The sequence below is a fragment of the Oncorhynchus mykiss genome, chromosome 10 (genome assembly GCF_057628025.1).
Source record: "Oncorhynchus mykiss isolate SJ-2025 chromosome 10, ASM5762802v1, whole genome shotgun sequence".
In the NCBI taxonomy this organism is placed as follows: domain Eukaryota; kingdom Metazoa; phylum Chordata; class Actinopteri; order Salmoniformes; family Salmonidae; genus Oncorhynchus; species Oncorhynchus mykiss.
This window is the reverse complement of record NC_143031.1, coordinates 66,848,361-66,860,420: the sequence shown is the minus strand read 5'-3', so window position 1 is coordinate 66,860,420 and position 12,060 is coordinate 66,848,361. Positions and strand designations below refer to the sequence as shown.

The window sequence follows — 12,060 nt, the reverse complement described above, 5'->3', positions numbered from 1 at the left end:
TGACTCTAGTCTACCACGTGACTCTAGTCTACCATGTGACTCTAGTCTACCATGTGACTCTGACTCTAGTCTACCACGTGACTCTAGTCTACCATGTGACGCTAGTCTACCCTGTGACTCTAGTCTACCACGTGACTCTAGTCTACCACGTGACTCTAGTCTACCACGTGACTCTGTGACTCTAGTCTACCATGTGACTCTGACTCTAGTCTATCACGTGACTCTGACTCTAGTCTACCACGTGACTCTGACTCTAGTCTACCACGTGACTCTAGTCTACCATGTGACTCTAGTCTACCATATGACTCTGACTCTAGTCTACCACGTGACTCTGTGACTCTAGTCTACCATGTGACTCTAGTCTACCATGTGACTCTGACTCTAGTTTCTCATGTGACTCTGACTCTAGTCTACCACGTGACTCTGACTCTAGTCTACCACGTGACTAGTCTACCACGTGACTCTGACTCTAGTCTACCACGTGACTCTAGTCTACCATGTGACTGTGACTCTAGTCTACCATGTGACTGTGACTAGTCTACCACGTGACTCTAGTCTACCGTGTGACTGTGACTCTAGTCTACCACGTGACTCTAGTCTACCACGTGACTCTAGTCTACCACGTGACTAGTCTACCATGTGACTCTGTGACTCTAGTCTACCATGTGACGAGTCTACCACGTGACTCTAGTCTACCACATGACTCTGACTCTAGTCTACCACATGACTCTGACTCTAGTCTACCACATGACTCTGTGACTCTAGTCTACCACGTGACTCTAGTCTACCATGTGACCATGTCACTCTAGTCTACCACGTGACTCTAGTCTACCACATGACTCTGTGACTCTAGTCTACCACGTGACTAGTCTACCATGTGACCATGTCACTCTAGTCTACCATGTGACCATGTACCATACCACTCCCGCCGCTTTAATAAACAAGGGCAAAACTAGAAGGAAAAAACAGTTAACCACTCTAGATAATTAGTCATCCTCCTGTCAAGAATGTTGCTTACATAATCCACAGCCCTAAATGTTACTCACAGGTCAGGCAGATCTCAGAGGACACACACACTTAGATCTCAACATGGTACCCAATACCCCCTCAACCACAACTCCCTACATACCTCTGCTATCGTTGTGAGCGCCTTCCCATGTATGTGTCCCAGTGAGGACCACGGCTCATGGCTGTGGTCACAGCAGCACATACGGGTTTAGTGGAGCACGGGTAATCTGTGGTATAAGCAGGAAGAACCACCGGACACAGTGGAACCACCAGGCACAGTGGAACTCTCTCCTGGGATGCCTCCTATGTCACTGCATCACTGACTTTGATGACTGACTGGAAGGCACATCACTCACAGATTGAACTGCTGACCTGAATTAACAACACTTAAGGAAAGAAGTCAAAGAGCAAATCAATCCTAACTAGGGCCAGGAGTTTTTCCAGGTCAGGCCACACAGTCAGGGAAAACGTGTGCCCTATCATAACAAACAAGCCAACCATACTTTCATGGTTGTAAGTTAGGGCACATGTTGCTAGAAGTGGTCGATTCCAGAACTCAACTGATGATGCAAGCCTCGACTTATGTAGCATGACATCATATACACTGAGTGTACAAAACATTAGGAATGGCTTCCTATAATTGAGTTTTGCCCTCAGAACAGCCTCAATACATTGAGGCATTGACTCTACAAGGTGTCAAAAGCGTTCCACAGGGATGCTGGCCCATGTTGACTCCAATGCTTCCCACAGTTGTGTCAAGTTGGCTGGATGTCCTTTGGGTGGTGGACCATTCTTGATACACACGGGAAACTGTTGAGTGTGAAAAAACCCAGCAGCGTTGCAATTCCTGACACACTCAAACCGCTACGTCTGGCACCTACTACCATACCCTGTTCAAAGACATTTAAATATTTTGTCTTGCCCATTCACCCTCTGAATGGCACACATACACAATCCATGTCTCAAGTTTTTTATTTTTTTTATCCTTCTTTAACCTGTCTCCTCCCCTTCCTCTATACTGATTGGTGGATTTAACAAGTGACATCAATAAGGGATCAATAGCTTTAATCTGTATTCACCTGGTCAGTCTACTTGATGGAAAGAGTAGGTGTCCTTAATGTTTGTACACTCAGTGTGTGTTTTGTCCATGTGGTTGCTGCATGGTAAATGCTCCTAATAACCTCTAAAAGTCTAAGCCTTTGGAGGGGGGGGGGTTCTACTATTTCCTTTACTACTATAGCCCACAGAAACACATTGAGTAACACATTCAGAAATGGCAAAACAAATGTAAAAAAAACATAAGGAATAAGGTTTCGGGGTGACTGTCCTACAGTATATCTAGAAGATAAGACAGCTCAGGAAACATTGATGTTTTTTTTGGACTGTGACAAAGTCTGGGTAGAGGCTCAGTGAGGCAGAGTAAAATTAGGTTTTATTCCATAATTGACCAACAGCAATGCTTACAAATAACAAAGGCGATCTCAAACTGAGCCTTTCAGCCCCAACATGTCTGCTGTCTGCTGTCTGCTGTCTGCTGTCTGCTGTCTGCTGTCTGCTGTCTGCTGTCTGCTGTCTGCTGTCTGCTGTCTGCTGTCCTCTCCCTCACCCCCTCCTCAAATGGGCACAACAGCAGCAGCCTAATAAACAGTTGGGGCTGATTGTCCAGCCAATCACACACTTGATTGACTCATTACCCTCAGCTGGGCTCCATTAGCCTCCCAACAGGAAAGGCGCGGCAAGAGGGCTTGTCTCCTCCAGTGCCACATGGACACAGATGCGGAAGGCCGACATAAGTGGATGCGGAGGATTGAGACGCAGCCCATGCAAAGAAACTGATATCTCTAGCTTGAACTGATGGCTTTTGATGAGTATTTTTTGAATTATGTTACCTAGAATGATGCAGTGGTCCAACATGAACACAGCCACCATCTTTAATGTGGTCACTATTGCTTGGATTGACCACTGAGCTTTAATCTCAGATCTGATCTGTCAAACCAACCCTCGTTGGTTGAGATGAGAGGGGGAGGATGGACACACACCACACACACACGCCATAGTAAATAAGACATGGCAGTGTGTAGCCTCCCCCTTTGTACTCTATGACACAATGTTTCCATCCATCACTGACAGCAGTTCAATCCCCATGTCAAAGCAGCACTGTGCTATCAGAAGTTATGTCACAGTCAGAAAGGCTTGTCGTCTGGTCTGCTGCTTGCTGGAAAGGAATCAGAGCCACACAGAGTCCTTTTCAAATCGAATCATATCAGACCCAGAAAGGAATGCATCAAATCTTTGTATGTCTCCCTTGTAGTCTCTAACAGAATTCTCCAATCCACTCTCTCCCTGTAGCTCAAACAGACTTAACCCACCCACTCTCGGTCTGTCTCTGAATGAAACCTTTTCCCTGTGATGGGCCATGAGCAACACCTTGCGGGTCAGGCCTTAGTGCTCTTCAGTAAATTCTCTCTCTCTCTCCCCCCCCCCCCTCCCTCCCTCCCTCCCTCCCTCCTCCGACCAATGTTACATCATCTCCCTGTGTGTGGAGGAGGACAGATGGTGATGGTGGGAGTAGGGCTGCTGCTGCCCCTGAGCCTCTCTAAACCAGCGGTGACATACGGAGGAGAATGATCCCCCTCTCCTGTCTTTTTCTCTCTCAATTGTTTTCCTTTCTCTCCAGCATGGCCCCTCTGTCCTTCACTGCATATCCCCTCTTCCCCCACAGCCACACTGGACTCTGAAGTCCCTCCATTTTCTCACTCTTTCCATATCTTGCAGTTCCATGCTATCCCTCTTAAAATATATTGGAGACCTCCACATCGTCCTCGTTCACCATCAGACTTATCACATCACTCCATTAATCCCAAATGATGCCTAATGCTAAGAAATGGAAGGATTTGTGTTCACTTCTGTTTTCTCACCTAGCTTCAGATGACTTCATCATCATTTGGCACCTTTGGACACCCCACGAAGGGGTACTCATACAAACACCACATTATAAAAACTAAATCACTCATATGCATGTCACTTCTCATTATAGACTTGCAAAACAGAGTCAAAGCCAGTGAGACAATTCTAATCCTTCATGGGTTGTAGTAAAAACATTTCCATCTACATCGACCCATAAGAAACGTCCCAGAGCCCAAGAACCACTTCAAGCCAATTTGTCTTTTAAATCATCTTCACGTCCAGCTTCACTGACCACATTCCATTTGGGTGTATTGATTATTTAATCTAGAGGGAAAGATAGAGAGAGATCTCTACTTCTACAACCACCACTGGGTCTGTGGTTCCTAAGGTAGTTCTGAAATTGCTGAATGATTTGTGAGGTGCCTGCTGTTTGGGTATCTATAAAGCAGGAAGCCTCGCAGTGGTGTGTGTGTGTCCTGCTTGTCTCATCACTGGTAATGACTTGTAAGCCTGTGTGTCAGCTCCCTGAGGCTATGACTTATTCAGATCGGGACGGGGAGGCAGGCGACAGGGCTTTGTGTGTGTGTGTATGTGTGAGTGAGTGAGTGAGTGAGTGAGTGAGTGAGTGAGTGAGTGAGTGAGAGAGAGAGAGAGAGTGACAAGTGGACGCGTCACTGCAAAGTTAACGCTGGCAGACTGACGCAGATGTCCCCTCTTCACATCCACTGTGTGTGGTGTGTGTGTGAGAGTGTGTGCATGCGTGCCTATGCCATTGTGTCTGTGCCTTTCAGTAGTCATTCAAAGCCTTGCTCCAGGGGATCCGTTGTCTAGTCCTTTAACTCCATTCCCCATCCAAACCCATCAACTTCACCTCTGATCCACGTCACAGACGCATGTTAAAATAACACCTTCCTCTTTAAGGAACAACCTTTCCATCAGGCACGATCATGATCTCATTCAAATACCCTCTTATAAAATGATATCTTATTCAGGGGGATGTTTATTGTTTCAGTAAAGTACCCTCACTAATAGCTTAATGGTGCTTGTTCAATTCATCCGTTCAGTGGGAGAGGAAGAGAAGGGAAATGGATTCTTACGTAAGAGATTCTCCCCAGGAGAGAGTGGAGAAGAGGTCTGAGAGATGCTTGGCCCGGGAAACACGCTGCGTTATGATGTTTCCTCGTCCACATTATCAGTGTGTGTGTGTGTGTGTGTGAGAGACAAAGTGAGCTGGTAACCCGCTGGCACGCGAAACACACACTACCCCATGTTACATACACACTACCCCCACTCACGTGGTTTGTCATCGTTTGGCAATGCTACCCTTTGGAATTCATTGGCTTTCAAATATATGTGTGTTGACATTGACTGGAATGAAGGCAGTAAATGTATTTATATGAATGCATGAATATATACGTACCATTGTAGTCTCAGCTATGGAGCCAAAGCTGTTGATGAATATGTTGCATGATACGTTCACAGGAGGACCTAGACAGAGGAAAATAGCATTAGGAAATATGATATAGCTTCAAAGTAGTTTAAAACATGTAAGCATAGAAACACATATACAGGGATTATTCAATGTCTTTGAGAAACATGGCTCTTCACTTAAACACCTCCATGAATATTTAAAACTGTGGTTCCATCATCGTGGCGATGGCCTTATACATGATGTAATAGAATAGATCCTGCACAGCCTTGTAGCCCTGGAGGCATTCATATATCTTAATCTACTTCCCATTCTTGATAAATGATCTGTTTTTCCCCTCAAAACAAAATACATGCTAGCCTACAGATGTGGGATCTTAATTTGATCAGCTGTTGCAGGAAAACTTTCCCACAATGCAGGAAATGTAAAACTTGTAGTTCTTCAAATGTGTTTTGTCTCTGCCAAGAAGTTTCCTTTCGTTTGAAAGTTTGTTTCTTAAGTCCTTTGTTGCTGTTGTAATTCATTTTTTTCAGTCATGTTTTTTTCCCATCATATTTTGAATAACTTTCTCCTGTGTCACTTTACTTGGACTGCGAAAAGTCATCGGTCAAAAGGAGGGTGTCTTGTCCTGCTCCTGCATTTATCCCACTCATCAGCAACAGAGCATTGTGGTAGGCGCATGTCCGACATCAATTTGTACGCAATTACAATGATAATTCAATATTACATTTCAGAAAATGTTATATAACAAACTATGGTGTAATGGAATGTTTTTGCCTTGTGTTGTAGGTTTTGTGGGTTTTGACACATCGTGTAGGTGTCTTAACCAGACATACAATGCAATACATGTCACAACAGGTCTAAATATACAGTATGTGTCATGACAGTGTTATGACAAGTCATGTCAGCTGTTATGACATATTATCATTTGGTTATGACCATGTGACAACATGTTATGACGCTGGGTGTCAAGTGAAGTGTTACCAAAATGTCAGACTTGATTTTCCCTTAAGAAAAATGTCTAAACCCCTGCAAAAATGTCCATGAATTTTAAATCCACATAATAATTCACATTTCCTGTTGCTGCAGGATTATTTCCGGACTAAAATTAAGATCCTACATCTGTTATCATTGACATCTGACAACATGATGTGCTTTTACGACATTAGCAGTCATTTCCATTTCATAATTGCACATTTTTCCATTCAAGATGATTGGCATGTCTTAAGGACAAAGTCCTTTCACTGTTGCATGACTGTACGTGACCAGCATAGAAACTGTGACCATGCTTTCTACACTACAATAGAAACAGCATTACACTTGGAGCAGCATGCACAGTGATGTCAGTAAGTGGTTAGTGCATGTAAAATCATACATGACAGGTATGTTTTTTCCTAGGAGTCTAGCTGTCAGGCAGAGCCAGGCGATCCGTATTCCCGTGGCTTTCTGCGTTCTATGACACTGTCATCGACAATGATGACAAAAGGAGAGATAAGGGAGAGTGTGGGTTTTTCACTTTGCTGTGTGTGTGTGTGTGTGTGTGTGTGTGTGTGTGTGTGTGTGTGTGTGTGTGTGTGTGTGTGTGTGTGTGTGTGTGTTTCTCTCTGCCGGTCCAACTGAACACTCCACTGACCACTCCATCCCATTTCCCCTTCCTGCTCAAATGTGTGGATGGATGTGGCCACATGTGGCAACCACAACTGATAGATCACATACCCTGTGGATGGTCCTATTTTTCAGCTGAATCCCAATTTGATTGGCTAACAAACACTTCTCTAGACCATGGCCTTATCACAAGCATCCTCTCATGGACCCTTTCTTTACTCATTGTATTGAACATGGCCTACATGATGTCAATCAGGACAGCTCAGAACAGAGTGTGATGGCAAGCTTTCGTGGACGGCCTTCTACTTCTACTTCTTTTTGGGTAGTCACGGCAACTCCAATCTGACTCGTATCCATGTGTTTGCCAAGCTAAAAAGTGACAAACAGAAACAGAACGTGTCTTTTACTTCCAGACAGACCATTCTGTTAACTCCCATTCCAATGCCAGGCCTCTGCCATGAGGGACAGGGCCAGGGCTGGAGGCAGTCGGTCCCTGGGCCTGGCCAGCAGTATGGTAAACAGTAGAACCGAGGGGACCTTTTGGCTAAACGGGAGAGTAAACGCCGTCTGTTCTGACTCCATTTTAGGAGCTGTTCACTGCGGCCTCAGTCAGCAGCTAACGGCCACCTGACGTTGTGATGTTGGATGTTACTTTTAAGACAGTACATAATGAAAGGATTTTGGGGGTGATATGGGAACTTTATTCTGGAAAGTATTATTGTGGATATTCATGAAAATACGTCCCATCAGTCGATGAACAGAGGATGAACCGACTTGCTCATTGGGTAAAGAGGAAAGTTACATTTAATGTTTGGCCTGAATTTAACTTGTAACTGCCAGATCTACTTTTGGCCAGAAACAAACTGTAGGCCCATACCGTACCTTTAAAGTTGGGTCTAATTCTGGCATCGTAGCCGGAGGTTCTCCCCATGAGTTTGTCCAAGAAGTCGGAGGGTGACGGAGGATGCACTGCTCTCCCCCGAGGACTCTCTGGCTCTAAAGACGCCACCAGACTAAAAGGAGAGAGAGAGAGAGAGAGAGAGAGAGAGAGAGAGAGAGAGAGAGAGAGAGAAAAGAGGCACACAGAGAAAATACAGACTTTAGTGAAATGTGCAGCAGAGGTAACCCAGGCCATTAATGTACACACTAACACTAATGTCCCCTGACATCATAATGCATATTCAGGACTTCTCTTTTGTGGCCGAAGTAGCGGAGGCTGAAGAAATGTATTTAGATGATTCCCAGAGAGAGAAGGAGAGGGGTAGAGAGAGAGAGGGAGAGAGAGAGAGAGAGAGAGAGAGAGAGAGAGAGAGAGAGAGAGAGAGAGAGGGAGAGAGAGAGAGAGAGAGAGATGGAGAGAGAAGGAGAGAGAGAGAGAGGGAGAGAGAGAGAGAGAGAGATGGAGAGAGAAAGAGATAGTGAGGGACAGATGGAAAGAGAGAGAGAAAAACAGAGTGGCTGACCAGACAGATATAGGAACCATCTAATAATGAATGTGTGTGTTAATTATAGTTCCTCTCGCAGGACTTTCCCTGTATCAATACAATAAAAGGCTCTATATGTTGCGGTATGATTATAGCAAACCTCAATCTGTTCATTTAGATACAACAGCTGAATATAACAGGGGTCTTTCGTGGCACCAATAACCCTCCACACTAAATATTTGAACATGGCTGAAATATAAATAGCTGTCGATATGAATTTCCTAAAGGCACAAAACGAAAAGGTTAAAAATAAACTTGATACGGCATCCTAGACATCCCATCCACTAAAAGTCCTTATTTATTATCCAGAGAGAAGCTCAGGGGACGACACGCTTATTTACCATGCATTGGATTGGGACCCGTTGTCTAATGTTGTTCCCTGTATTGCTAAACCCCAATCCCTGAGCGAATGCCTGGGTAACTCATCAAATATGTTCAAGTACTTTGTGCTATAGCCCAGAGCAAACGGCATACACAACCCTCATCTTGTCTTTTTAGACAGAGTTTTGGCATGGGGATTTGAAAACCTACAAAATAAAAATAAAAAAGACAAGATAGCTTTGCAAAAAAAAAAAAAAACTGTTGACAGCGAGAGGACCAAAACATAAACAGTGATTAAACTCCAAGATTCTCTTCTTCCCTAGCCCATCACAATGCCAGCACAACGATCCTCCATCAAGTATTTATTCACAGCTGTCAACCCACGTTGGCAGGGAAAGTAAAACCCTGCTAGAGGGAGGGACTGCGAGACTGCGAGTCATTATGGTATAGCCCCGATAGCCCAATGACTAATTAAAACATCAAAGTCTGGGATCTTCTCGCTCTTTCTCTCTTCTTAGGAAAATTACAGGTAGTAGAAGAATATAAAGTCTTCTCGTAAGTGAGCTGGGCCCGTGTAGGCATGATTAAATAATGTGAGCCACAATACAGACAGCCTCCGTTTCTTATTTCATCCCCTATTTTCACGTGTTGGTTCGGTAGCTACCAGCGGTACCAGTGCATGTATGCTGCTGTGACTCCATCCCCTTTGCTTTAAGCAGACACAGCATGAAAGTTGCCTCTCGCTCCCCCAGTGGATTACATGTTAGACGGTGCTACCGGTGCTCTCTTTAAGCCCTTACACCTGGGACAAGGCAAGCAGTTTTTTCCTGGAAAGTGGTACAAATCAGTTGTGCTTTAAACCTGGTTATTGGAGACCCCCAGGGTGAACAGGTTATGTTCCTGCCTTGCACTAAGGCTGCGTCGACACAGGCAACTAGATTCGGATCTTTTTTTCTCCACTAATTGGTCTTTTGACCAATTAAATCAGCTCTGAAAAAGATCTGACGTGATTGAGCAAAAGACCAATTAGCGGAAAAAGATCAGAATTGGGCTGCCTGTGTAACCAGACCTTCTCATCGGATACAAATACAGACAATGAAAGTGGCAGTAAAATAGTTTAAAAATATCAAACATTCATTTTCAAATTGCATGACCACATAACATTATGTTATGTTACTTACGACTAAGTAGGATGTAAGTGGGGTGAAATCTTACACTGTCCGACTTCACAGAGACATCTAGATTGACTCATTACAGTGTTAGAATCCAGCACTAGGCATAATGCCATGCTGTCTGCATGCCGTGGACAAAACAAAAACAAGCTGGTTGAAAATGAAAACAATAATTACCAAAGGGGATTTAGGTCAAGAAGAACAACATTTGCCACCGGCTGAATATACAATATGAAAAGGGGAAACATTTGGAACATTTGGAACAAACAAAACGTTGCCAGCCTTAATGAACTCAAAAGAACCACACATACGGAACAGTACGGCAAAGGAACGTGATTGGTCAATTTCACAAGCCCTCAATTCTGAAATATAATTTGTGCTCAGTTACCAGTTATAGTGTACATGAGCATTTATATGCCAGGAAATTTAAAATAGTTTCTTTCCTGGTCCGGTCACGTGGTCAGGGAAAAATTAGGGCATAAAGTAGGGATAGACATTTACAGCTCTAATAATAAGCCACATAAAACATTCCCAAAATGCTATTATTTTCATATTCCACATACTCCAATACTGATATGATTTAAATCAAAGTTTATCAAATCAAACTTTATTTGTCACCTGCGCCGAATACAACGTGTGTAGACCTTACCGTGAAATGCTTACTTACAAGCCCTTAACCAATAGTGCAGTTCAAGAAAGAGTTAATTAAATATTTACCAAATAAACTACAATATAAAATAATAAAAAGTAACACAATAAAATAACAATAACAAAGCTATGTATAAGGGGTACCGGTACCCAGTCAATGTGCAGGGTACAGGTTAGTCGAGGTAATTTGTACATGGAGGTAGGGGTGAAGTGACTATGCATAGATAATAAACAGCGAGTAGCAGCAGTGTAAAAACAAATGGGGGGGTCAATGTAAATAATCCGGTGGCCATTTGGTTAATTGTTCAGCAGGTTTTAGAAGCTGTTAAGGAGCCTTTTGGTCGCAGAGAAAACAGTCTATGACTTGGGTGACTGGAGTCTGACAATTTTTGGGGATTTCCTCTGACACCGCCTAGTATATAGGTCCTGAATGTCAGGAAGCTTGGACCCAGTGATGTCCTGGGCCATACGCACTGGGGACCCATGCCAAATCTTTTTAGTCTCCAGAGGGGAAGAAGATGTTGTCGTGCCCTCTTCATGACTGTCTTGGTGTGTTAGGACCATGATAGTTTGTTGGTGATGTGGACACCAAGGAACTTGAAACTCTCAACCTGCTCCACTAGAGCCTTTTCCTATAGTTATGTTGTTACGGTATTCTTCCGGTGAAAGAGAGGCGGATCAAAATGCAGCGTGGTTATTTGTATACATCTTTAATACAGATGAAAACACAAACAGTATACAAAAACAATAAACGTGAAAAAACCTAAACAGCTTATCTGGTGCAAACAAACACAGAGACAGGAACAATCACACACAAAGAATATGGCTGCCTAAATATGGTTCCCAATCAGAGACAACGATAAACACCTGCCTCTGATTGAGAACCACTTCAGGCAACCATAGACTTTTCTAGACAACCCCACTATACCACAATCCCAATACCTACAAAACCCCAAGACAAAACACACCACATAATTAACCCATGTCACACCCTGGCCTGACCAAAATAATAAAGAAAACACAAAATACTAAGACCAGGGCGTGACAGAACCCCCCCCCCCCCCCCCCCAAGGTGCGGACTCCCGGCCGCACACCTAAACCCATAGGGGAGGGTCCGGATGGGCGTCTGTCCACGGTGCGGCTCCGGCGCGGGACGTGGACCCCACTCCAACAAAGTCTCAGTCCGCCTGCATCGCGTCATTAGATTGGCGACCCTCGCCGCCGACCATGGCCTAGTAACCCTCACCAAGGGCCCCACTGGACTGAGGGGCAGCTCGGGACTGAGGGGCAGCTCAGGACTGAGGGGTAGCTCGGGACTGAGGGGTAGCTCGGGACTGAGGGGTAGCTCGGGACTGAGGGGTAGCTCGGGACTGAGGGGTAGCTCGGGACTGAGGGGTAGCTCAGTACTGAGAGGAAGCTCAGTACTGAGAGGAAGCTCAGTACTGAGAGGAAGTTCAGGCAGGTTAATGGAACTGGCAGATCCTGG

The 12,060-nt window shown here is 44.5% G+C and overlaps 1 protein-coding gene across 1 annotated transcript in view; it reads right to left on the bottom strand.

Moving 5' to 3' along the window:
* Nucleotides 1-12,060, bottom strand: part of LOC110533186 (glycine receptor subunit alpha-3) — a 116,676-nt gene that overhangs the window by 63,494 nt on the left and 41,122 nt on the right. Inside the window, exons 2-3 of the mRNA XM_090187590.1 lie at nucleotides 7,832-7,962; nucleotides 5,336-5,403 (exon numbers count right to left, since the gene is read on the bottom strand). Of these exons, the coding sequence (XP_090043716.1) occupies nucleotides 5,336-5,403; nucleotides 7,832-7,962 (199 nt within the window). The remainder of the gene's footprint in view (nucleotides 1-5,335; nucleotides 5,404-7,831; nucleotides 7,963-12,060) is intronic.